The following is a 26,902-nucleotide window of genomic DNA, read 5'->3' on the forward strand; positions in this document are numbered from 1 at the left end:
AGGTATCGTACTTGGCATTGTAAATGCAGACCCCGTTGCAGTATCTCTCATGTTTTGATAAAGTCTCGAGGGAAGATGATACGAAGCAAAGGACAGCCCCGTGTGTGATTTATCCGGCAGTCACACGATGGCAGCCGAGCTCCACTCACACTCCGTTCGCCGAGCGTGTCCATTCCTTGCTGGAGCCACGGGCAGCACGTATGAATGGAAACGATGACTGGCACTTTGTGCGGCTATTTTTTCCCTCTCATTATATCATGGTAGCTGACCAGACTTTGACTCCCCAGTCAGCAGAAGCATCGACACGCTGAAGTGAACAGAGAATGCTGTTTCCTGCCATCACAACCACATGTTTCTCCAAATGTGAGGGAGGAGGTGCTGCCATTCCGTTCATAGTCCCAGCTGGGTCCTCAGTATACCATGGCTCTTCAGGAGTGTGTATGTGGTCTCTGTTCCTCGTGTTTCACCACCCCCACAGTTGTCTGTATTGCTGGAATGTGCAATTTCTGCAATTACCTTTCTTCCTGTTTGCACTTTTCCAGTCACTTTGGTTAAACTCTGGATCTAAACGTTGGCTCCTCCTTTCCCTGACTTTGCATGGGCTGTTCTTGGCATTTTCCTGTACTTTTCAGCAACTTCTGATTTATCTGCTCTTCCTTCCTTCCCCCTTTCCTTTCTTCTGTTGAAATTTCCCCTCAGTCTCTGTTTTATCTCACTGCTGTTCTTTTTCCTCCAGTCCTCACTCAGCAATCTGAGGGGAAGTGGAACAACTTTTAAAACCAGATTTTGGCACTGGCAGCTGAAGCCTGTTCCTTTAAGCATTCCACATGCAAAACTCCCAATCAATGGGAAATCTGGGGAAGGAAATCTAGCGGGAATGGCTTTTTATAGCACAAGTCAAACCAGCCTCATGAATTTCACTGTGTGCAGGTGATCTGAGAATAGCGGAGCTGACAGCTCTGCTTCCTAAACTGAATTCTGAAGGAGTAAGCAAGCTCTTGTATGAAATTCTATCTAATACTGACAGGACGTGCCTGGAATGAGGCAGGGCCTCGGGTGGGGACCTGCTTATGCATTACATTGGTCACCTGGACTCTGCTGGTTCTGCCCCGCTCTGGGGAGACCCCCCAGCAGAGCTGCCTCCAGCTCTGGGGTCCCAGCACAGGAAGGACATGGAGCTGTGGGAGTGAGCCCAGAAAAGACACCAAGATGATCAGAGGGGTGGAGCACCTCTACTGTGAGGAAAGGCTGAGAGAATTGGGATTGTTCAGCCTGGAAGTGGGGTGACCTAATTGCAGCCCCTTCCAGTGCCTGAAGAAAGGTGGAGAGAGATGTTTTACAAAGGCCTGGAGTGACAGGACAAGGGGGAACGGCTTCACACTGACAGAGGGCAGGGTTAGGTTAGATATTAGAGAAAAACTCTTCCCTGTGAGGGTAGTGAGGCCCTGGCACAGGTTGCCCAGAGAAGCTGTGGCTGCCCCATTCCTGGGAATGTTCAAAGCCAGGTTGGATGGGGCTTGGAGCAACCTGGACTGGTGGAAGGTGTCCCTGCCCATGGCAGGGGGTGGAACTAGAGGATCTTTAAGGTCCCTTCCAACTGAAACCATTCTGTGATTCCGTGATTCTATGACATGTGCCCTTTTTATTTTATTGTTTCTTTATGCTCGAGGTTTTCCAGAAGCTTTCACTGCAGTTACAGTGAATCTGGAAGTGTTCAATGACTTATGTCAAGCAGAGTCTTTCTGGCCCTGTTCAAAAATTATTTCTGCAATTGAATTATTTTTCACAGTATTTTTCTTCAAGACTCCAAAGCAATCTTCAGTTGAGAATGTCTTATTTATACCAAATAAATAGTTATGCTATTAGCTTAAGTACAGACCAATCAAAAATCTATAGCTAAATGAGAACGTGTTGATTCCTCTATTCATTTTCTCAAAAAATGCTATATAGGCGAAAAATCCTGTGGGGCTTAGTTTTCAGAAGTGCTGAGCATGCAAAACTGCTCTGCTGCTGTACAAACATGATTTGAAGGGCCTCTCAGCTCAAATAATGCCGTGCTTTTCTAATTTTATACCCAGCTTTCGTCTGCACCCACGCTCTGGGACTGAGCTGGAACAGCACTGAGGGAGGAGGAGAAGGAGAATCACTCGACTCATTCACATCTTTGTAGCAGCACAGAAAGTTTCAAGGGGGAGCCTTATGGTTGCAATTACACCTGAAATAATTCTCACTTCGTAATTTTCTGGTTTAGTTCTCTCTGCATACGGTGGACATAACCATTTATCTTCCCATGACTAAGAAATATCAGGAACATTAATTAGTGAATGCATCCAATACTTTGGATATTGAAAACATAAAGCCTTATTATGGATTGGTAATATCTCAATCTGGAGGTCCAGAATCTATACAGATTTTTGCTTGTTTGATGGTGTTTTCAGGAAAACCATATGTGCCTTACATTTCATCAGTGTCAACCATATAAATCCTGACTAATAAACTACAGGAAGTGGGGGGAAAAATCAGTAATAAAATGAGAAGTGCTCATACCTGCAATTCTTATTTTTATGCAGTTTTGGAAAGGGTATTTGCATTTCAAATGCTCATATTTCTGTGCTTTCCTGAATAGGTTAATATTGATTTTTAGCATATTTACCTGTATTAGTGCATTCCTTCAGGAGCATAGCACAAAATGTACAATGGCGTTTTCTTTGAAAAAAACATTAAATAACTACTTTCAACTTATCATTAAGAATATCTCATAAAAATCCAGATGCATCCAAAATATAGAAATATATTGAATATAGGAAACTTCATTAATTGACTAGATGGCAGCAGAACTGCCGTGGGGAAAGGGAACTCAGTGAAAGAAAATATACCAAAATTGTCTGGGAGTAATTAATATGATGAGAGGACATAGTATTAATCTCACCAGGAAAGGTTTAGGTTGGACGTTAGGAGGCATTTCTTCTCAGAAAGGGTGATTAGACATTGGAATGGGCTGCCCAGGGAGGTCGTGGAGTCACCATCCCTGGAGGTGTTAAAGGAAGGACTGGACTTGGTGCTGAGTGCCCTGGTCTGGTTGACAAAGGTGCTGTTCTGTCTTAGGTTAGACTCGGTGATCTCAGAAGTCTTTTCCAACTCAATTGATCCTGTCATTCTCTGACTTAACCCCCAAAGTACAGCCTCAAGAACAATTTATCTACTTTTCATAGCTCACAACAAAGTCTCCCTGAACTTCACATTCCCAACAACTATCCTTCTCAGATTTCACAAAAAAAAAAATCAGTTACATTTCGGAATAATCTCGTGTTAAGCCCGTGAGCCGATCGCTTCTCTTTATATGGTTTAAGATGTTTGGAAGATTTGCTATTAAGATGTTTGGGAGATTTGCTATTAAGATGTTTAGGGGATTTGTTATTAACCCCGCAGCGGTTCCGAAGCGCTCGGAGCCATCCCGTCAGCGGCAGGGACGGCTCGTTGCCCCTGCGAGAGCCGCGGGGTGCTGCTGTGCGGGGGACACGGTCGCGCAGTGGTGGCATTTGTCACACCCCCGGCGGGCACAGCTCCCCGGGTCACCCCTCGCCCCCGGCCCCGCGGGAGGCGGCTCTGCCCGCCCGCCCCGCCCGCGCTCACGGGCGGGCGCTGCGGAGGAAGGGGAGGGGAGGGGAGGGGAGGGCGGCCGCGCCGGGCCGGCCTCACATGACCGCGGCCGCGATGGACGGCGAGCCGCCCGCGGGCACGGCCGGCACCGGCACAGGTACGGGGGGACACAGGGGGATGTGTTTGCGGCGGGGCCGCCCCCGCTCCGTGCGCTGCCCGCCCGCTGCCCGCCCGGGCGGTCGGGGCCGCGCTCCCCGCCAAAACCGGCGGGGAAGCGCCGCCGCCTCCCCTTGCTCGTCCCGGGGCGGCGGGGCCCGGCTACGGGCGGGGCTGCCCGCGGCGGTGCCGCTGGGGGTCCCGTCCCCGACCCGCGGTGGGCTCTGCCCCGCGGGGGTGAACCGGGGCGCCCGGGCCGGGGGGTTTGTACCTGCCCGCGGAGGTCGCCCCAGTGCCCGGCTCTGTGTCCGCGCCGGTGTCCGCGGGCGATGAGCTGCCCGGAGCCCTCCTGCGGGGCTGGACGCGGGGCCGGGGCGCGGTCCAGAAGTTCTCCCGTGGGGAGTCACGCGGCCGAGCGCTCCCTGCGCGCTGGGGACACTTCATGTGGCCCCCGGTCCCCGCCCGCCGAGCTGGACCCGGGCGCGTTGGAGCCGTTCCGCAGCGGGGCGATGGGGCAGACCCCGCGCCCGCCCGAGCGGCACATCCAGCCTGGAAACGCTGGAGTTTTAGGAGCGTGCAGCTGGATCTGGGATGGAGAAACTTCGCAGCCAAGTGCTGCCAGCGCTTGTTGCGAAATGATAGATGGAGGGAGCTCCTGGGTGAATTGAGGGAATAACATGTTGGACTCAACGTTTAAACTGAGGGAAACTTTTAGAGGGAAACAGGGTAATACGGTTCTCTAAAGTTCTCTTTAAAGTGGCTAAAGTTTTGTACCTGCTCCATGCATAGTGTGGGTTTTTTTTCCTCCGTTTGGAAAAGAAATTGAGTAGAAGTTACTAGTAGGTGAGCCTAATGCAGGGAAAAATGGTTTGGTTGGATTATATTCAGGATCCAGTGGGTATGCTTTTGTTAGGCCTGTGATGCTCCTGATGCAGATAATGCTTATAAATAAATTATTTTGGAATATTTCTGTCCAGGACTGATGTAACATATTGAGCAGCAGCCTTTGTGGAAAAAATGTCCTACTGTACCAAAGAGAGAGCTTGCTCAGGTATGTCTGTTCTGGATTTACCATCTGCTTCAGGAGCCTAATAGAGATAAAACAGTTGCTTCCAAGTGGAGTATTGATCTGATTAACTTCTGGTGATGGTGCTTCTGTACCTGTCTAATCTACTCAGCCCCGTTTAGAAAACTTGGCTTTCTTTGACAATGATTATATGGTGAGCAATGAGAGGAGGTATCTAATGGTTTTATGTAAAGAAAAATAATGCTGTGAACGCAGGAACGTTTTTATTTTAAGCATCATGATGAGGGTTCAGAGATCTTAGAAGTTTCACACCCCTGTGTAATTTTTGGGGGGATCAGCAGCTCCTCAGTGAGTATTTTGGGAGGATCTAAATCTCCGGAGTAAGGAGAGTCCTGGCAGGGATCGTTAATGCCCATCTAGGACAGCACAAACAAATGCTTTTTGATTTTGCAGAGTTAAGAGTACTTTAACACAATCAAGAGAAAGAAGAAAAAGGATAATGTGCAGTACATTAAAGTCAGTTTTGCAGTTGCTTTTATTGACTTTTCTTTCCTTTTGCTTCCATTTGAGTGTTTTGCAACGATTACAGGGAGCTGATCCAGGTGTGTTGGCTGGGGAGGGAGGGGGTTGTCTCTTTTTCTTCTAATGGTGAATCATTAACTGTGTGTGCAGCCTGTGGAGGGCTTGGTGGGGAGGACTCTACAGGTTATAGACAGTATGATTTGCACATAAATAGTCTGATTTCCCCAATAGTCTTCAAGTTTTATGGGTTGGTGCAGGTTGATGGAGAAAAATTTACCAGTTACAGACATGTGGAACTGGTAGAAAAGGAGGGGGAGCTTTGATAATTACCTTTCAACAGTATTTGGGATGTGAATGAGCTTCTCCTACCTGTGAAATGTGTGAAAAGACCACTGGGAGGCTGAAGTGTGTGGAGTGGCAATGCCGTTTTTTTAATGCTTAAGTGCTGAGATCAAGTTTTCCCCCAGTGTAACTGGGAAGGTGAGAAACACGCAAGGAAGATGAGAAGCAAAACAAAGATAAACCATTTCTTCTGATGGGATGTTCTTGACCTGTGTAAGGACAGATGGTTGTGGAAACTTGCCAGTTCTGTAGTCAGGCTAAAATGTCCTTGCAAAAATTTCCCAGAGATTAGTTCCATGGGTTGTTGCTTGCCGGGTTACCGTTTTGGGTGTGAATTTTTACACTTCCAACCTCTTTGTGAGAAGTGGTAGTTTAGAAGTCTTTCACTGTGAGCTGGGAACATGCCCTAGTGAGGATTTGACTTTTTGTCTCTGTAATCCTTGGGCACATTCCTCCATGGACTTTTCTCTGCTAATCCTGTTATTTCTTTAAAGTGTGTAGCTCCATCTCACTTTATTGTGTGTGCTACATCTGAGGACTGTGGCTCAGGGCTGACTTGTGAATGGAATGTGTTCCTTGTATTCCCAGACTTGGGAAAGCAATCAGTTGATCTAACAGCACAGATCAAAAGAGCAGGGTGCGAGGCTTAAAGGTAGTTCTTTACACACAGTAAATCTATGTTACATTGGAAGGGGGTAGCTTGCTGTTGGGTTTTTTTTCCTGCTGGAGTGTGTGACTGTGATATTTTGGGAAGCAGTTGGAGGCCTACGACTGTAGGGGAATGCAGAAATGCAGGTGCTTTCAAAATATTGTTAAATAAAGCTATAGCCTCAGCTATTTTTTAGCTGTGCTGTTGCTTCTCCTTTTCAATTTTAAAAGCACCAAGTGCTGAATAACAATCTTAAACTTAGTTGGAAAAAAAACCCAAAACAAAAAACCACCAAAAAAACCCCTCCAGAAATGAAAACCAAATTACCCTCAATATCTCAAAAACAAAGGAAAATATAAAAACTTAACCAACCAACCAAAAAAAAAATCCCCAAAACCCCAGACCAGCTATTACAGGGTACATATTTGACATCTGCACTGAGAAAGCTGTGGTGATGGTTTTTAGTTGTTTTTTTTTTTTTAAGGAGAAAAACAAAATGTTGGAGCCTACTTTCCAACATCTAATTTTATGATAGTATGTGTGTTACTTTATCTTGTCTTGTTTTTTTGGTATTGGAAAGCTTGTATTTACAAGGGAATTGTTGGGAAGGAGAAGGAAGGGCACTCTTAATTAGAGTGAAGCTAAATATAATTACTTTTCTTGTACCTAGTAAGAAATACAGACCTGCCTTCCATGTTGAACTCAGAGCTGTGGAGCAGTTGGCTTTGTTACATAGACTGATTCCTTTGCTTTGCTCCTTTCTAAATAAGAATGCCATGGTTTTAAGTTCCTTAAAAAACCCCAAACAAGTTGCATACAGTTGTCTCAAAAAATATGTAAAGCCTTTAATAGGAACAAAGTTTTGTTTGCCCTTTTTTTTTATTTTTTTTTTGTGGGACTTCTGTTTTTCTTTTTGTGTTTTTAGAGGATTTCAAATTATGTAAGATTTTAAAAAAATAAAACGAAGAAGGGAATCTATTTGAGTTTGTAGTTGAAATCTGCACCAGCTTTCACAGAGGCTGATGTGGACACTGGATTCTGGAATTATGGAGGAATGTGTTTGATACAATAAGGGGGAAAGGCATTTCCATAATTCCTGAGGCTTTTCATGAAAAGACAGAAAGGAAGGGGAAATGCTGATGAATGATATTTACATTGCTGCTTTAGAATTCCTGTCCCAGGAGTTTGTAGTGGAGCCCTCATTTTTTCCAGGGAGAAATCTGAGGTATCTGTGTACAAAACCAGTTTTTGTACTCCTTTGTGTTTCCTGTGGGTTGGATCCCCTCTGCTCCCCACAGCTGTGGTCTGTGAGGGTGGAGAATAAATCTTAGCTGTTATTCCTAAAGGTTTTACTTCCTTTCAAAACTCCTTCCTCCTTCTAGAAAATATGCTACTGATGTTACAAGTAATTCTCTGGCACCATCTGCTTAATCGTGTCTGATAAATTTATCTGATTAGCACCTGGTGTAATAAAGAGTTTGTATCAGCCATCAGTAAAATGGAGATAAGGCCTCCAAATTTGATTGACGGAGCTTAACTAGGGAAGGGAGATGGGTGGTGTGATTTGCTCCTGAGCTTCCAGCCCTGGCACTGCTCCTCTCTGCTGTATGTGCTTCCATGTAAAACCTCTGTGCAGCTGACCAGATACTTGGAATTCTACTCTGGCTTTCATAAATGCATGATTTTAGAAATTTACATGGAGGAAACTGGTCACGGTGGAGGGCAGGTTGGTGCCTGGTTGTATCACTGGAGTAGTGGAAGTCAGGTGCTAACTGAGGTGTGAAATACGTGGTCTAAAGTGGAGAAATTTTCTATTTTAGTTGTTCTCTGGGTGAGTTTCTCAACTCCCTTCAGTCCAAAGGCTACCTGACTTGGCACAAAAAAAAAAGAAAGTATTATACAGTGTTTTCGTTGCTGTTTTCTTTTATGATGTAACAAAAATTAGGCCACGCTTTGAATAATTCTTCAGACTTTTATTTCTTATCATCTTGTTGTCTTGTTTACATATGTGTGTTTATATGTATTATTTTTAACTTTCATATTAACTTGTTTTCAGTTATATCAGTCCACTTCCTGATCTCTTATTGACAACAGATTGAGAAACTGCTGTAGCAAGAGTGTAGCTTGCAGGAAAAAACTGATTTTTAGTTTTGTCTGCTTCCCAGTGTTCCAGGGGACCATTCCATACCTCGTTTCTGTATTCACTTGCTGCTCTCTGTATATAAACTTCACTAGATAATGATCTGCTGAAACCAAAGGGAATGTTTTCAAAATTAGCTGTTCTCCAGCAGAGAGTGCGTGATGGGAAGCGTTAAGTGTTCTGTTACAATGCATGTAAATCCTTTTACTGGTTGAACACAGGAGCTCATACCAATGAGTTCCCACTATTATCCACCATTCCTGGCCAGGGCTCTTGAGGCTGTTCTAGAATAGGCTGTTTAGTAAGTAGAATGAAAAATGGGCTGAAGAATAGCTCCAGTATATATTGCTCTGTAGGGTTAGTGTTAATGCCACGTTAAGTGTTTCCTAAAACAGGTTAACAGCTGTTCCAAAGTCATCTTATTGTGTTATCAGACCAGAGTCTGAGGGTGTAGATTCAGTCTGAGTAGCTGTCTTGTTGATAGCAGACACGCTGAGATTATTAATTAAACAGTAATTATTCAAACTTGTTTGCATGGTTGTCTGGTTTGTGTGATTTCACACGTTTAGACAAGGTTGAGGTGTAAAGAAGCTACAGAATATTTCAGGAAGAGCCAAATGTGTGAGCTGCTGATAAAGAGAAGGTATTTCCTGTAGGTGAATTTTAGAAAGCAAATTTAGAGAATAACTTGATGAAAACTGGAGAAGAATTACCAAGAAAAGAGCAACATGGCTGAATTCTCAAAGAAATGTGGAGTCTTGTCTGGATCTCTGGGAGGCTTCACTCTGTAGATGTCTTAGTGGGTAATGTGGATTCAGATCACTGTAATGAATGTGAGAGTCCTCAGCATCACTTTGGCTGATTGTGCTGCAGGTTCTGGGTGTTACAGATGAAATACTGAGAGTTTCATGGTTCATCCTGTATTATCTTTTCTTCTGATACCTGTCTTTGCCACTGGGGTTTCAGTAGTTTACCAGACAGTGCCGAGCCCAAGGTCAGGGACCAGTTTATGCTGTGAAAGCACTGCTTTGGTGGTTGTCCAGCAGAAGGATGGGAAGCAGAGACAGTGAATCAATAGGCAGGAGAATGTTGTGTCAGTATAGATTGGCACTGCTCTTAGGGAAGAAGTTGGGGTGTACTTTGAGTAGCCTCTCCTGAGGAGGCCAGCTTGGAGCAACTCCCTCTGCAGCATGAGCCAGTGTTGAGCATCACAGAGGGCTCTGGAATTCTCTGTGTGTGTGTGTGTGCGTGCGTGCGTGCGTGTGTGTGTGTGTGTGCCTTGGAGGAGTAACAACATCTGCTGTGTCATGTTGCACTTCATTGCTGTGTCTTGAGCAGTTAAACCCAAGAATTCAAGGGTGCACACCCAGAGAACCTCTGCTCTGGAGGTCCAGGATGCCTTGTGCTTTCCACAGTTCTTTTTGTGTGTATTTTTGACCCTTCTTCTTGATACTGTGATTTATTGCACCTTGCTGCTCCGTGAAAGGTCAGACGGGCAAGGATTTTTCTACACAAGAAAATCTTTTGCCTTGAATTTTCTTTCCTTTTTCTTTCAGTTCAGCATCTCTCTGAAAAGTGGCTGTACAGGTGTTATCACTTTATCCAGCAGTATCCCATGTCAACATTGAATTAGCTTGCATTATTTTACTGCAAATTTCTGGCAGGTAACTGGAAATTTTTAGGAGCTGCTACATAGGTGGGGTTAGCAGGTGATATATATTAGTCTAATAAAGCAGAGGTGTTAAGACTTGCTTCTCTGAGTCACATTAGCAGGCATCTGAAGCCTGATGAGACATGTGGAATAAGGTCATTTGTCCTGGATTTGGTTTCCTTAAGCCATTTTGTGAAGCAAATAATGAAGAGTCTGCCATGTATCTGAGGAACTGAAGATTATCTGTTTTCCCTATTTATCAGGGCCTGGAGCACATGAAGGAGCAGGTGGGAAATCCTTATCAGGAGGAGGTCAGAGTCTCAAGTTAAGGATATGAGTTCTTATCTTCCCTGAGTTTATCTCTTACAAAGTTAACAACTTTTTGAACTATGTATCAAAGCTTAAAAAAATGCTTATTGCTTCCATAGTGTTACTGTCTTTTTGTGTTCTCAAAACTGTAGCTGTATTTAAGAACTTCTGCCCAATGGCAAGGAAGGGATGATGAATCCTACCTGGCTTTTCTGGGTACCTTTTCATCAGTGGATTTGACTGAACTCAGGTATGGGCTGAATAGGTTCCAGGGTTATACCCACATCTTTCACACTGATTCTTATGTGTAGAATGGGTAGAAAAATGCTTTGAAAACTAATGTAAGCTTAGTTTACAGCCACACGGTAGTGTTGTTATGAAGTCAAATTGAGATAATGGACTCTGGCCAGTCACTTGATTACTCTGAATCATCAGCTTTGCCCCTTCTTTGATGTAGTTTGTCCTCTGGGGCCACATTCTTAAGACCTATCTTTTTTTCACTTTGCATCTAGCAGAGGATCAGTTAGACTCTCTCTGTGCAAAGCTGCCTAGCTATGATTGAATTCACTGTTGAAAGCTGTTTGTTTTCTAGCTGTGAGCAGTGGAATAGGTTGGTTTGAAAGATTTTGAGGAATTGTTGTGTTGGTAGCCCTTGTTAGGAACCCTTTTCCCCTGCTCTTGAACTTGAGCATGTTGACATAGTAAATTATTGTAATTCACACTCACTGTAGCATAGTGTCAGAGAGTTTAATAAAATTATGCCAAATGAAGTGTCTCCTTCCTTTGTAATGACATGCAAAATTAATGGATTAAATTTCTGCAGAGCAGTAAAATGACACATTTTTCTTTCCTTCCATGAGTTGTTCTAGGCAGGATCCAAAAGTGCTGAGCTAGGGTTTCGTTCATTTTGGCAGATCCTGCTGTGGACAGACAGGAAATGCAGGCCTCTTAGCTGATTCACAGAACAAATTTGGCCTGTGATTCTTTGCTTAGTAGAGATGTCTTTCTGACTCGATATAATTGGTGTTGCTCCCGGGTGTTGTGAGGAGGGAGGTACCAATGTCTTGAACGTGTGTGAAGCAGCATAACCTCCCGAGGGAGTGGCCTGGCTGATGTTCTGGTTGTGTTGCACCACTCTGGGAGCACCAAGCAAGGGAACAGGATATTTTAAGGCTACTTCTTTTACTGTACCTTATCAGGTCTACCGGTTTTTTTCCCCTTTTTGTCTTCTAGATTTGGCAAAGCCTCCAGTAAATGAACCAAGGGAACCGGAACAGTTTCTAATGCAGACGCCCCAGGGAAATCCACTGCTGCTTTCCCACACCCTACAAGAGCTATTGAGCAAGGATAGCGTGCAGGTGGAGCTTATACCTGAGAAGAAGGGCCTTTTTCTGAAACATGTGGAATATGAGGTTTCCAGCAAGGTAATGTGAACAAGCTCTGGGCTCGGTGAGAGTGTATCCTCTTAACAGTGTCTGTGCAGTTGCTATTGGCAAAGTCTTGGCTGATTTGGTCAAGGTGTGTTGGGTGATGCTGGTTATAGGTTCTTCTCTTGGTGTAAGAGAAGATTGAAGATGATTTGCCTTTTCCTGTTTGTAGTGCAGCCAGTGAAATATGTCTCCAGTAGCTTCTGTGTGGTTTTTTTCAAGGAGGAAACATGTCCTCTTCCAAGCAGACCATGTGTGATTGACACTTCCCAGGCCACCAAAACATCAGTTATTGAGTAGTGCTCAAACTGTTCTAGTCATTGTTGTATGTGTTCGGTGACACATTTGGGTCACTTGTCTGCAGTGACCTTTGGGGCTTTAGGTTTTTTAGGGTGATGTCCCTAAGTTTGTCAAAGACTTGTGAGGGGAAAGGGCAGACGTGGTGAATGCTTCTGTGGGCTGTCTAGGAATGGATGTTTATTTTTGCCTGTGATTTCAGGGCACAGGACTCAGTGACCCTGGTGGTCCTGCAAGGTTTTGAATTTAGGAACCCATGACTGATTCCTTTCAGTCACTGTCATGTCTCCTGTGGCTGTGGCTGTAGAATGATGCTGCCTCAAAAAGAAGTGTAGCTTGTCCTTGAGCTTCATCTGAGATCTACAGCACAAACCAACATCAGGTTTCAGAGCAGACTGAAGGGAGGCCCTTGGGGCTGTGTTTGTTGGGCTCCAGTTGGGTGTCTCATTGCTGTATTTTGGCACAGTGCCACTGTAAGTGGTGGATGACGTGCAATCCAAATGTAGTGAGGATGAGTAGAGGGCTCTGTAGTCTTTCCTATTAGTGGTTGAATCTGTAATAATAGTGTGGGGGTTTGTAGATTATTTATTTATTGTTTTTAGAGGATTTCTGCCTCCTAAATGTCTTGTTCTAGCTGCTACCTAACTCCTTTGGGAATGAGAAAACAGTTTCTTTGGCCTCTTCTACATATTGATCTAAGAAATGCAGCATCAAGGCCTAAGGTTTTAAAGGAACTTTCAGTCTTTGTTTATAGCTCTAACATCAGTGTGAGGTCTCTCCTCTTGTGAGGTTCACTTAAAACATCAGGCATTTGGGTTGAGTAGTAACTTAACGTGGTCTAAGACTGTTTTGCCACCTCTGGATTTAAAACCGATTTAGAGAAAGATCCTAAGAGCTGGAGCTCAGGGACTTGCAGTACTTCAAGAAAAGAGCTCTCCAGAGCACTTTAAAAGTGTCAGCACTCTTTCCCAATGTTCTGTCTAATTTGGAAGACCAGAGAGTTTGAGGGGGTAATGCTATGGAACCACGGCAGATTTAGGGATATTTGCAATTTTTTGGGAAACACTTTCCTCTCCACTTTGTAGTCATTTTCATCTTGTGTGTGAATAAAACCAGACTTATGTTTTGAGCTGAAAGTCTTATTCTCAAAAGGACTGTATGTGGTGGGCTCACCCCGGCTCGACATCAAGTGCTCACCAAAACTGCTCTATTGCTCCCCTTCTCAGCTGGGCAGGGGAGAGAAAATGCAAAAGAAGGCTCATGGGTTGAGATAAGGACAGGGAGAGATCACTCACCAGTTGCCCTCATGGCCAGTCCAAGGGCTGCAGGGGCACAGCTGTCTCACCGTGGGCTGCACCCTGGGCTGCAGGGGAACCTCAGCTTCAGTGCTGCCCCTCCTTCTGCACTGACCTGAGGGGCTGCAAAGCTGTTACTCTCACATATTCTCACTCCTCTCTCTGAGTGCATTTTTCTTGTGCATTTTTTTTTTCTCACATACGTTATCCCGGAGATGCTGCCACCATCACTGATAGGCTTGGCCTCATCCAGCAGCAGTTCCCTCCTGGAGCTGTCCGGCGTTGGATCTGTCAGACACGGGGGCACCTTCTGGCTTCTTCTCATAGAAACCACCTGTGTAGTCCTCCAGCTACCAAAACCTTTCCATGCAAACCCAATACACTGCAGTTAGAAGAATTCCATATCTGTTGATAATCAAGCGATGGCTGCTTTTAATCTCCTCCCTCCTTCCCACCACAAGGCCTCCAAAGAGAAATAGGTCGTTTCTGCAATCTGGTTATGATTTCTTTCTTTTCTTCCTTTTGCATTTAGGGCAGCTGATAGAACAAAAAAAAAAAAAAAAAAGGAAATGGTGCTGCTGTCTAACCTGTGAATTGACTTGTTCTCCCCCTTCCTTAATTGCAGAGGTTCAAATGCTCAGTCTACAGGCGATACAATGACTTTGTGGTGTTCCATGAGATGCTGCTCCAGAAGTTCCCGTATCGCATGGTGCCGGCACTGCCACCAAAGAGGATGCTGGGAGGTAAACCTGGGTCTTGCTTTTTGAGTGCAGGTGCAACCGTGGTCAAGGTGATACTGTTAAAAGTAAATGTTTAAAAGATTGAAAGTCTTTGCTTCTGCTTGGCTCAGAAAACAACTTTGATGTTATAATACACAATTTTGAGGTGTGAATTATTGCCGTCCTAGAAATTCCTATAGGTGAGATATTGATGTGAAATTTCAGTGGGGTTTCTTCCTGTGGAATGACTTTCCTAATAAGATTTTAGGTGTAATTCTACACAAGAGCATGGCGGAGCTGCAGGTATTGGTTTTTAGAAAAACATGTTATGATGATCATTGTTTAGTGGTGGACTTGGCAGTCTTAATTTAACAGTTGGATTCAGTGATCTTTATGTTCTTTTCCAATTTAAATGGTTCTATGATTCTATGATCTTTTTAGCATAACCAGAAACTGAAACCTGAGACTGGAATCAGTGTCAGGTCATTCAAGTACACTTTAGCTGTTAGCCTAAAAACCAGCATCTCAAGACTGAAGCATATCAAAGCTCCTTCAGGAACATTTTTCATTAATCTCAAATATTGACACTGATTTTAAACATAAAATCCCATCTTGTTTAATACTTAATCTGTGAAAGAACAAGCTTTTCACTGTCTCCTCCCCTGCCCATGGCACTAAGCTCACTGTGTTTCAATAAATAATTGATTTCGGTTGATGAGTCCGTGCATTGCTACAGTAATTGGTAAACAGTGAGCAGAACAGGGTGTATAGTGAACTGGAAGACAGCAAAATCCTGGCACTGAAAAGCTCCAGTGGCCTTATGTTCTTGTATGGAATGTGAATTGTGAAGACCTTTCTTTTGGGGTTGCGAAACCCATCTGTTGAATTGAACCTGATTCAGTGTTCCCAGCCAGAGTTTCCAGAATTTCGACTTCATGCAACACCTGTGAGCAAAGCAGCCTTCTCTGATTAATCTCAGTGGAGAGAGGATGTTTGAAAGAAGCTACCAATATATATATAATTTGTCAGTCAACTGTTACTTCCTTGTGTTGCCACTGTGTTGATATTTCTGTGCATTCACCAGTGCATTTCTTCCCATGCACATCGTAAGTTTAAGAAAAAACCTGATAGGATTAGTTCCCAAACTGTGCTAGGAGACCAGTTCTAATATAGTGCAAAGCTGTGATAAGGCAGAGAGTGCTGATTGCCTTTAGTCCAGCGACTCTGCATGTAGAAGAGCTGTGGAATTGGGCTTAATGGGAACTGCAAACAGGAAAAAGGAAATGGAGTGGGTAGTTCTTGTTTCTGAGCAGGTTAATGGACTGACAAATAGAATTGCAGGACACAGGATTTGATGGATTAGCATAGATGTGTGACTCTTGCAACTTCCAAGTCCCAGAGCCGGATGGGCAAAGCTCCATGCTTTGTCCTTGGTGTGCTCCTCTGCTGAGTTACACTGATCCTGATGCTGCTCTGCTCCCCTCCCTCTGTCGTGTGAAGGAAGATTGTTCACCTGCTCTGCTCCTTTTGGAGGACAGCAGCCAGCTGGGGCAGATCCTGCAGAAGTGTGTAGGTTATTTCAGAAATGTCCACGTTGGCTGAAGTGTGAGCAAGGCCAATCAAGATCTGCAACCACAATGACAGAAAAAGGAATTGGTGGGTGATACTGTACTGAGGATCACTAGTGAGAGTCCACACAGCCAGCAAACTGCCAGCTTAAAACTGAGGCAAAAGAGTAATAACCTTTCATGATATGAGAGCGTTGTCATGGATAAGAGCATTCCTGTAATTCCCTTCTATGCTGCTTTCTTTTCCTTCAATCTTTAGTTTAATTTTTTATCATTCATCGTTCCTGAAAAACTGCAGGAACTTTGATTTACTGCCTTACTGCAATATTGCCAGATTGAAATTCTTCTTATTTCAGCAAGACGAGCAGAATTCTTTTAGTTTGACAAGTAAAGGCTCTGGATGGATGTACTGCAGATTGCTGTGCTGGTCTTCCAAAGTGCTTTCTGACATCTTGCATGAAAGAGGTGGATACTGATCCTAGTATCCATCCAGTATCCTGATGGATACTGCCAAACAGACCAGGATCCCCTCTGCAGACCAGCTGTGAAGTTGATTCAGAGGAAGAAGAATCTTTGCAGGCCCACAGTTTTTAAAGTGGAAATTTCAGGCCTTAGGTTTGGTTGTTTATCCTGCTTACCTGCCCCACCCTGTGGAAATAACCCCACATAGGTATATATGCTGGATTTTGGTAAGATTAAATATTCCATCAGGTGGTTCTTTATTTCAGATGGTCGATCTAAAAGATTGGTTTTGGGAGCTGACAGACTGAAGGTAACCACTCTTTGTTTTTGTTGCAGTGCTCAAGCAAGGGTTGTAAGTACAAGGAAGTTATTGGCCTGAGTGCTTTTCTCTTTCTGAGCAGCTGTAACGTGAGGTGCATTAATTGAAATTTCATGTTTCTTCCTGTAGCTGATCGAGAATTCATAGAATCGAGGAGGAGAGCGCTGAAGCGTTTTATAAACCTGGTGGCTCGACACCCCCCTTTCTCAGAAGATGTGCTCTTGAAACTCTTCCTGTCCTTCAGTGGCTCAGTGAGTGTTTGTTAGCAATAGTCCTGAGTTTGCATGTCTGCCTGTAACTGCTTCACTGGGCACAGGGTTCAGAATTGCTTCTGACCTACATGGTTTTGCTCCCTGTGACGAGGAGAATTTTCTCTCAGTGGGTGTTTCTACAGCTGGAAAGTGGAAGGTAATTTCATTCAATGCCAGGAGGGTAGTATTTTGAAAATTATAACTGTTCTTAGGGGAATACAGGTTATGCTTTTCCTTAAATTAAACCTAACCTGAGTAAAGCTGTAAGTGTCTTACTGTTGAGGTGTATCTGAGACCTTTGTTACTTAGTTCTTTCATGCTGATTTGATTCTGTATTTTCTGCAGGATGTACAGAATAAGCTAAGGGAGTTGGTCCAGGGAGTAGGAGATGAGTTTATGACCTGCAAATTAGCCACCCAGGCCAAGGTATGTATAGGAATTTTTTGCAACATATTATTCTGGTTTGAATGGCTGTGTTCTCCTGGTGGATCAGTTATGGCATTTGTGGAGTGATGGGCACCTTAGGTAGGAGACAGTTGTTTACAGAGTTTGAAGAACTCCTAACTTTATCAAAAAGATCAAATAAATATTTGACTCTTAAGGTCCTGATATTTGTAGCTAAATGCTGGTTCGTGAATATGATAAAGATTAAACAATGAATCCTGCTCAGAACATGTTTCTCAGCAATTACTTGTACTTGCATAACAAACACATGCACAAATTGCACAATTTAAAAGCTAACATCTAGATGGATATCCTTCCCACTTGTTCATGCCCTCATTCTGTCTGTCTTCTTCTCCCTGTGGGAGAGCAATTTGGACTGTTAGAGAGAAGTTAGTTATAAGTTCTCCATGTATCTGTTTATCCCAGAGATTAGTGCTATGACAAGTTTTAAATCTACTGTGTTCGTTGAGCAATTTTAAAGCAAGTTGTTGTTCAGGTTCCTGCAGTGCTTGCAGGAGGTTTTGCAACTGGAGCTTAGTTCAGGTTTTTACCAGTGATACTCTGGTCAAAAAGAGCTGAACTTTCAGTTCATTCTTGACTTTACCAGGCTGGGAGTTACCAGTAGGATTAGGTTAGAACTTGTGAGCTTGAAACCTCACAACCCCTGTTTTAACTGCATAGTAGAATTGCAGATATTGTCAACTCTGTCTACACTGGGTATTTGAACCTCTTTATGCCTCTGAAAATTAGGGCTGTTTGTGTGACATCTGACTTGGACAACTGAATTGGAAAAGTGATCTCTTCAGGGTTGTTACAGCGTGGCATGAGGGAGTGAGCACAAGAGGGAAGCCTCTTTTTCTCTGCAGTCTGTGGTGTGCCTCTGATTTACCCACCAGTAACCTCTCTGTACTCCTTCAGGACTTCCTCCCATCTGACATACAGGCCCAGTTTGCTGCCAGCAGGGAGCTCATCAGAAATATTTATAACAGCTTTTATAAGCTTCGAGACCGTGCGGAGAGAATCGCTTCTCGAGCCATTGACAACGCCTCCGACCTCCTCATATTTGGGAAGGAGCTCAGGTAGGTTTGGAGGAACAGGCCTTGCTAATATGAACATTTCTACTGCTGTTTCAGAACTCAAAACTCTTGTAAGGCCTCCAATCTGGTAAAAATGGGTATTCCAGTGCATGCTGTAGGTCCTAATCAATTTTTCCTACTATGAAAAAGGAAATGCACACTTACCATTAAGGCTGCATTCCCTAGAACATGAGGAAACAAAATATAAATACCTTGGCATTCAGGTACTGGTTTTATTGTCTCTCTCCCCAGTAAGTACACAATGAACTCTGCATTTGTGTTGGGGCAGTAGCAGCTCAGCGCTGTGAGCTGTTTAGACAGATTTGAAACTCTGAACTGCTCTCTGCAAATAAGTTTAGCTGCTCAGTGGAATTTGTCTCCTAGATGTGACTGTTACTTGTCTCCTTCCAGTGCTTTGGGCTCAGACACTACCCCACTTCCTTCCTGGGCTGCTTTGAATAACAGCACATGGGGGACTCTGAAACAAGCCTTGAAGGGTCTGTCTGTTGAATTTGCACTTCTGGCAGATAAGGCTGTGCAGCAGGTGAGTTCTTGACTTTTCTCTTTTTCTTTTTTTTTCTTTTTTTCTTTTTGTAACACGGCGGTGGTACATTGCTGCCCTAAACTTCATCTTTAATCACGAGCTCTGTGGACATAAGCTCTTCAAGAGTTAAGAAGGAGATGGTGATTCAAACTTTCGTCCTCAACCACCAGCCTGCTTGTTCAAGCTTGAATGAAATACCTGGACTGTGTTTAAATGGGAAAAAAATATAACAGGCAAGGAAAAGGAGGGAAAAACCTGCCTTCTTTCTTAATTTTAAGTGATTATTGCACACGTTAAGTTGTACTACCTTAGTGAGCTGTCCAAGAATCCTGTGTTCTGTCTTACTAATCTGCTACAGAGAATCCAGAATAAGTTATTTCTGAATCAAGTTTTGACGTTCATGTACTTAAACATTACATGAGAGTGATTCAGACAGAAGTATCATATTCCTGTGTAAGTGTGCAGTGTGGTAATGACTGTCAGAATAATGTGAGAACACGACAGTCTGGGAAGGAAAAGTAATAATTTTGTCTTCCCTGCTCTTCATCTCATTGTGTTAAAACACTGAGCATGCTTTTGTAGATCAGTCAGACCAGGTCTTTTTCTCCAGAGTTTACGCTCCAGAGAGCTCTATTGATACAGGAAGAAAAGAGAGTATTTTGTAAAATAAAAAAACTAGTGGTGAAATTTGGCTTGGTGTCTCATCTCTGCCTTCTGATGCATGAACTATTATGGGGAACATGCAGGTATTCAGAGCTTTAATGGATTAGTTATCTTGTAAGAAGGGAAGATGAAAGATTGGAGGAATCTGCAAGAGCAAGAAATTCCAGGCAGAGCGTGCTGAAAGGGCTGACATGCAGGGCTGTGAAACCAACTCCTCTTGTTATAGTGATCAGTCAGTTGGAAAAGCCGTTCCTGCCTCAGTCAGGTCTTTGTTCTGCACACTGAAGACTAAACACACTCCAGTGTCATCTGAAAGCTTTTTGATGCAGTTGTGTAAGCACCAATGTGCCCTGGAGAATGCAGTGAGAGCCTGCGTGGTGTGAGGAGGTGAAGGACTGGGATGTTGGTTCTTGCCAGGCTTACGTAAAATGTACTTTTTCCTTGTTTTCTAGGGTAAACAGGAAGAGAATGATGTGGTGGAGAAGCTGAACCTTTTCCTGGATTTACTCCAGTCCTATAAAGTGAGCTCTGCTGTTCTTCTGCCAACGAGAAAGTTGTTCAGAGAAGCAAGCTTGTGCTTTTTAGAGGGTGTAATGCCAACTGGATGGAAAACTGTCTGGGAGGCCAGTTCAGAGGCAAACTGGGCATCTGGCAGAGGGAGGGGAGCGGCTGTTGGCCATAACCAGCTCTGCAGCCTTACTGATCAGCTCGGCTTGTGATGAGAACTTGCCAAAGAGCAAACCCTGCAAGGAATTTCAAAATACAAATGCTTGAACTATATGGATCAGCTAACTTTTTATTTTCAGATTTGGCTGCTTTTGAGTCAAGGCAGTGAACTAGATCACTATTGGTTTGTTCATGGAGATATGAGCCGAGTTACAAATTAAAGAATTTTTGTTAATACTAATCTATGATCAAAGGTACTTTTTATAGAAGCATCTACTGAAACTGTATGAGGCAGCCTCTCCTGACATTCCCAGGCCTGGACTGAGATAGAAGGACACTGGCAAGCTCTTACCACAGTTAATTGCCTGCACTCAATTTTGAGAAGGTCAGGAAAAGATAAGAGGCCTGATAAGATCCAAAGTGTTGGCAGAAGTGATGCTCCAGGCTGCCTCTTGAGCTCACTGGTCTGGGTTCAAGCAGGTTTTTTTTTCTTGAGTTCTAAGCTACTGGCGTTTTTTGACCCTCTTGAAAACTAAGGAACAAAAATGTGCAGCATGGAAGTTATATAAAGCACGACCACGTGTTTGTGTTCCTGATGTACTTGGCTGTGTGTTTGCTGACTCTTGGCTTCCACTATGTACCTGTTCTTTTCTTTTCCCGTAAAGGACCTGTGTGAAAGGCACGAGAAGGGGGTGTTGCACAAGCACCAGCGGGCATTGCACAAGTACAGCATGATGAAGAGGCAGATGATGAGTGCCACTGTGCAGAACAAAGAACCAGAATCAGTGGAGCAACTGGAGTCTCGAATTGTGGAGGTAGGGCAGGCTCCTGGGAGAGCAAAGGGTGGTACTGGGCTCTGTGATGGTGCTGCTCTGTTGTATTTGCAGAAAACCATTGGGCTGAAAGGGTAGTCTGTGCTTTGGGAAATCTGAGTTACCTGCTGTGCCAGATGGAAAAGGTGCTTGTTTTCCTCCACACTTACTACTGGCCCTTTGGCAGCACATCATTTGCAGGAGCTGTGGAAACCAGCAGTCTGCAGGGTGGAAAGTGCAGTTGCCGTTGTATCAAATGGGTCCAGGATCTGCCTTTTTGGGTTTTTGATATGTGTTTGAATTGCTGGTAGGGTGAGGAATGCTGTTTTCTCCTGCTGTAAGTGAACCTCCTTGGCAGCCCCTTCCTGGCACTGCATTTCACAGAGCTCCTCTTGTTTCAGCAAGAAAACGCCATCCTGACCATGGAGCTGCGGAATTACTTCTCCCTGTACTGCCTCCATCAGGAGACACAGCTCATCCACATCTACCTGCCTCTCACCTCTCACATTCTGGGGGCCTTTGTCAACTCCCAGATCCAGGGTCACAAAGAGGTGAGGTTTTCTGGACTGTATCCTTTTCCCCAAAATATGAATGAGAATTTGAATGTATTTATTTTCACCTGTTGGCCTTCGTCCTCTAATCATCTGTCCAGCTGGGCTCTTTCATAACTTAAGAAGTCATCTAAGGTCTTTCCAGTTTGGAGTGAGGATCAAGGCTGGCCTCTAACTCCTCTAAAAGACTGTATCTTCTTGCAGCAAGTTGCTGTTTTTTTCTTCTTTTCTTCTGCTCTCATCAACTATCCTATGGGTAGTTGAAGAAGACCTAACCATTAAATAGCTATTCTGTAATGAATGATGTGTGTTTGCTAGATGAATCTGTTTTTTTGTGGTGCTACACAGAAATTGTATGACAAGGAGCAACTTCCTTGCCTTTGCTCTAAGAGCTCCTTTTTGTTAACCCCTAAATATGGCCTTTAATATTTCCCATATACAGACTTCCTTGCATTTGTTGTATTAGAAAAGTCTCTCCTCCTTCAGCTCCCTTCCTTCCCTTCAGTGAAGGAATTTGACCAAGGTATGGGAAATCTCTATTCCATGCATGCTCAGGAAAATGCTCAGGGAGCTCCAATAGCACCAGTCTGGAAGGTACAATCCGGGTCCACTGAACTTCCTGAAAACACTTCAGCAAATTTGTGTTGTGCTTTTGAGTACCTGAAACTGCTGCTAAAATTCAGTGTGGTGAGATAGTTAGCTACCGTGTGGTCACGTCTGTTTTCTCTCCTTTTCCACTCACAGATGAGTAAAGTTTGGAATGAATTGAAGCCGAAGTTGAGCTGCCTTTTTGTGGGATCTAGCAGTATGCCAACTCCACCACTGTCACCTCCAGAGGGAAATTTCTTCTCCAGTTAATGCTCCGAGCACCCTGCATGGAGCAAGAAGGGCAATCAACGAAGGGGTGGGACCTCTACCTCCAGATGTTAAAATGAATCCTCCAAACAGCTATATTTTTTTTTTTTTAATACTGCTGCTTTGAGCTGCTCTCTGATTTAGACAGACTGGATTGTGGGGCAGAACATATGGATCTAAAGACCATCTCCTAATTTTGCAGTGCTCTGGGGCAGAGCTGATGTTGGTTGTCCTGCAGACACTCTCCATGGGGTCGGGATGTGGCCTGGCACAGCGAGTGCTGCAGTGCTGTTGCTGATCCCTCTGCATCTTGTACTAACAGCCCTCCAATCATGTTTATCTGCAGCTGTGCTGACACATCTCTGCACTGAAGTCTCTGAAGTGCTGAGATGAACGGGATAACTGAAGCACTTGCTTGTAGTGGAGATAAATTGCCTTTTACGCCTTGGAGGGCCTGTGTTAGGGACATGTGTGCATAAGGAAAGCTGAAAGCCATCCCCCATCCCGTTGTAGGTGTCTAGATTTGATTTCTTACTGCTAGACCTTAGCACAAAATGAATGAAGTGGTTGGATTTTGTAACCCAGCTGGGCAGGGGTCAATGCTGCTGTGTAATGGGGTTCTCCCATGAGGTTGGATGGACTGTATTGTCAGTGTGTTTCCCTTCATGGTTGCAGGGCAGCCTGGGGACTTGCTCATATTTTTCAGTTTGGGGCCAAAGACAGCTGGGTTCAGGAACTCAGAGGAGTTTGCCTGGCATAAATGAGAAAATAATTGAATAAAACACTCCTTAATTGTAATCCAGTCCTACTACATGAGCAGAATAGCTACAAGGTAGCTGTTTCCTTCTGGAGGTTCTGATATCCCTCTGTTAAGTAGCTGTTCAGGTCCACTGGAGAGCTGCTGACCCAAAGGCTGGTGTTTTCTTTGGTCTAATATCAGAAGTATTCTGTTATACCAGCAGGCTGGAACACAGTGCTGATAAAGTTCATTAACAAAAAAAAGTCAGTATTTATCAGGATGTTACTGTCATTCTTTTTCCTGGCTGTGGGTAACACTGGAGTGTGTTTGTGAAGGACAGGAGACAAGTGACAGTTCTCGTCTCTAAAAACAGCCCTTGGTAGTGGGGTTTTCAGAATGATTTGTGATTGAGATAAAGGGACTAATCATTCTCCACTTTGTATCTCCAGTGACTTTCCCTCTGGAGGCAAAGGGGGAGGAGAATGTGCACATCATGTTACCTCGGGGGAAATGGTGCACATCCTCCAGAGAAACTTATAATCCAAGGAACTGCAAACGTCTGCAGCAAAACTGTGTGAACAGGTCTCTCCTGAACCTGCCTTCTCTGGGGCCAAAATAGCTTCTAAAGGGGAATTTGAGATTTGGCTTCTTAGCATTTTCTTTGACTGGGTAAAAAGGAAGCATATTAACAAGGATGAGTGCTCGCTGTCAAACTGGAACCATTACAGTATTTTTCTACTGGGGAACTTCCCCATTAGCAGGAAATGTATTTAAATCCTCTAATCACAAAAGCTGCTTTTTTTTTTTTTTATAAATTTAGAAAACTCAGTACAGCATGAAGCTCTTCCTAATCCAGGTGGAAATTCTGGGTTAGTTTCTTCAGCTAAGAGCAAGACAAATTACTTGCCCAGTTTCGTGAGACTGGAATAACCATTCCTCACACTTATCAAAATGGGGTAAAATAGAGTGATATGGGTGAGTTCCTTGGGTGCTGGGCCTTAAGCAGTGTGTAGCCAGCCTTGCTCAGAATGCATTAAGAGCTTTTTTCCAACAATTCAAATGTTAACTTGCTTTCCTCCTGTATATGGGCCTTGTGCAGTGAGACAGATGAACTGCAAATGGCTGTGACAGGTTTGATTCTCTCCTGAAGATTTCCAAAGCAATGCAGAGGAGATTCTGCTCACAAGGCAGAGCAAACTGTCAGAGGAGGGAAATGTTTCTACAGTCCAGTAACAAAGAAGATTATTATCTCAGGAATGGCACAGAAGGTTTTTCTGCTTGACCTTGTCTTGATTAGGAAGATGGTTTGTGGTTCAAGTGTGGAAAGCGTGTTACCAGATTTTTATATGCTCTTTACCCCTGGCATGTTTAGAAGGTGTTGGCTGGTTATAGCTGGCTTAGTCTGAGCACCCATCCTCCCTTGTTTATCCTTGTTTGCTTGATGTGGTGAGCAGTCAAAGTGAGAAAATACTGTATGTTTTGGGGCAAGATCTGATACTTCTGGTGGATCTTCTGTGTAATTTGTTTGACTGGGCAATGTTCCATGGGAGCACTTGCAAAGCATTGGCCGGAATGGGACTTTACACTTCTCACTTCTAGAAAGAATTTCTAATTTTGGACTTTATTTACAATCAAAAAACAAATCCCCCAAAAAACAAACATCAAAATGACATTTGGGTTTTAGACTAACTCCTCTTTCCTGTTCTCCTTGAGAATGAGAATTCTACAGTCCAAATGCAGAGATGGTAGTAATGATAAACACAGAGCACAGGACCTACAAAGGAACTGGAATTACATTGAGAAAACACCCATTCCTCCATTGTCAGCCCTTGCCTCTCTGAGGAGAGCAGTTTTGGGGGTGGGTTTTTCTTGTTTTGCCTTTACTCTGTTCACCTGGTATTTGAGAACAGAGGCTTTGTATTCTCAAAGCTGATCCAGCTGTTGGCACTTTCAGAGTTTATTTCATACTGGACTGTCAAGCTTCTGTCTCATTCCTAAACACATGCAGACACTATTTCATATAACCCTTAGTTTCCAAACCTTTCCTTTGGGAGACTGGTCAGTGTGCAAATAGAACTGTTATGTTTACCTCAGTATGTGAGGGATTTCCTTACTGTGTTTTGTTCGTTCAGTTTATGGATCTGTCAGACTTGGAGGGCTGCATCAAGCACAGCTTCCTTCCCCTGCAGGGATGCAGCAGGGAATCCAGGGGATCCATCAGGCTGCCTGTCTGCCCTAGTCAGTGTGGGGGAAACAGCTGTGGTGACCTCCATGCTACTGCCTTCTGCAGTAAACACTAAGCAAACCAGACTGAGGAGTGTGTGCTGCCTATCCAAGAGCTGATGCTCCTGTAAGACGTGATGTGCCTTTGTGAATGGAAGCTTTTCTGTGTGTGCTTGAGGTCAGGGGACCTTCAGGTGTTCAAAACAGCGATGGTAGAAAAGGCCTCCAGTTTTTCTGTCAGTGTCTCTGTCAGGTCTGTTGGGTAGGTACCAGGGTGGTCAAAACCTGAGACCCTGAAAGCTGCCTGAAAATTGTTCTATCAAAAGGGCTCTAAGTTTCTGTCACTCCTGAGGGCTTCTCCACTTCCAGCTGTGAAGTGGCTTTTTGTCCAGTATCACGTGTTGAAAGACTCCAAACTGTATTTACAATACAACTTTAGTCTTTGATCCTTCTTTCTCTCTCTTTCCATCCTCCTTGCAAGTTGCTCCTCCGAAGCTGTAATGTGCTCAATGATGCCTTGCTGCATTCCAGTGCTTTTACTCTCCTACTTTGATCATGCAAGGGTGTAATTCCTGGAACTTGAAACAGGCTAATTTACACCCTTCAGTTTGTGCTGTTTCCTAAAAGACAAAGCTCACCAGCTGGAGACAAAACTTAAACCACGTCAGTCTCACAAGAGCAGCAGGAGCAGTAACATCCCAGCTCTTTGACATGACCTGGAAGTCAGGGCTGGGGAAAGCATCCTCCTGAAAGGACTGACCTGACTGCAGAGAGGGGATGGCAAAGAGAAGTGCAAGCCTGAGCTGTGCTTGTTCTGTTCCTTCCTAAATCCTGGAGGAACAGAAAGTAATTCTGTGTGATTCTGTGATGTGCTCTCTCTCACCCAGCAGTTTACAGTTTCCACCAGGAAATAAATCCAGATATAACAGGTATTGGCTGTCAGTCACTCCCTTTCCTACCACACAGTAAGGTCCTACACCCTGTTAAAGCTGCCTGTCCTCCTGGGCTTATTCTCTCTCCTACTTGCCTCAAGCCATTCATTCTCTCTGTTAGAGCAGCCAGAAACCTCACTGCCAGGTCAGAAGCAGAGGTGGGTATCAAAACCTCTGTAAATAACTCAGTGTGCAGCACAAAAGGAAAAGTAAGGTTTTAAGGTGTTAATTCCTCCTCTAAGTCTGAGCTGTGGCTTGCTGAGTAGATGAAGAAGGGCATTTTTGAGTGGGTATTTTCAAAACTGCTGGAGGGAGACAAGAAGCAAATTTTTGTTCAAAGGGTGTGAATATGGCCTGCCTGGAATATCCTGTATCTTTGCTTTGCTCAAATAGCCTTATGTATGAAGCACTTTATCCAAATGCAGGAATTAAAGAACTATTACTACAGCTGGTAGACTGGAAATGTTTACAGATCCTACATTACATTCCAAGATTCTATCTGTAAGTGTTATATGTTTGTAAAAGTGTTTAAAAAAAGAAAAAACAAAACTTGTGTAAGAAGCTACATATGTGATGTGTTATTTCTAGCACAGTTGGATTAAACTTTTGCTGGGTTGGGCTGACATCAGTGCTGAGCAGTCACCTGCTCCTGCCCTGTGGCAA

The 26,902-nt window shown here is 44.0% G+C and overlaps 1 protein-coding gene across 2 annotated transcripts; it reads left to right on the forward strand.

Annotated features, from left to right (window-relative positions):
* The first annotated feature begins 3,685 nt into the window (after window positions 1-3,685).
* On the forward strand, window positions 3,686-26,776 carry SNX8 (sorting nexin 8). 2 transcript variants are annotated; one of them, XM_027683579.1, is made up of 12 exons: window positions 3,693-3,757; window positions 4,734-4,807; window positions 11,630-11,820; window positions 14,041-14,158; window positions 16,613-16,734; window positions 17,080-17,160; window positions 18,097-18,257; window positions 18,666-18,798; window positions 19,914-19,982; window positions 20,793-20,942; window positions 21,341-21,490; window positions 22,235-26,776. In XM_027683579.1, the coding sequence occupies exons 2-12, from the start codon at window positions 4,774-4,776 to the stop codon at window positions 22,346-22,348; spliced, it is 1,323 nt and encodes a 440-aa protein (XP_027539380.1). In that variant the 5' UTR covers window positions 3,693-3,757; window positions 4,734-4,773; the 3' UTR covers window positions 22,349-26,776. The 2 variants fall into 2 exon arrangements, with proteins under 2 accessions (XP_027539379.1, XP_027539380.1); XM_027683578.1 differs by lacking the exon at window positions 4,734-4,807 and having other exon boundaries at window positions 3,686-3,757.
* Window positions 26,777-26,902: the final 126 nt, after the last annotated feature.

Source organism: Neopelma chrysocephalum, unplaced genomic scaffold (genome assembly GCF_003984885.1).
Source record: "Neopelma chrysocephalum unplaced genomic scaffold, ASM398488v2 Primary Assembly neopelma1_65, whole genome shotgun sequence".
NCBI lineage: Eukaryota > Metazoa > Chordata > Aves > Passeriformes > Pipridae > Neopelma > Neopelma chrysocephalum.

What these genes read in the sequence shown, in the direction of transcription:
- SNX8 (XM_027683578.1), top strand. Translation starts at nt 3,700, where the DNA reads ATGACCGCGGCCGCGATGGACGGCGAGCCGCCCGCGGGCACGGCCGGC. An exon ending in CACGGCCGGCACCGGCACAG is followed by an intron (nt 3,758 to 11,629) that starts GTACGGGGGGAC and finishes TTTGTCTTCTAG; the next exon opens with ATTTGGCAAAGCCTCCAGTA. An exon ending in TCCTGTCCTTCAGTGGCTCA is followed by an intron (nt 16,735 to 17,079) that starts GTGAGTGTTTGT and finishes TATTTTCTGCAG; the next exon opens with GATGTACAGAATAAGCTAAG.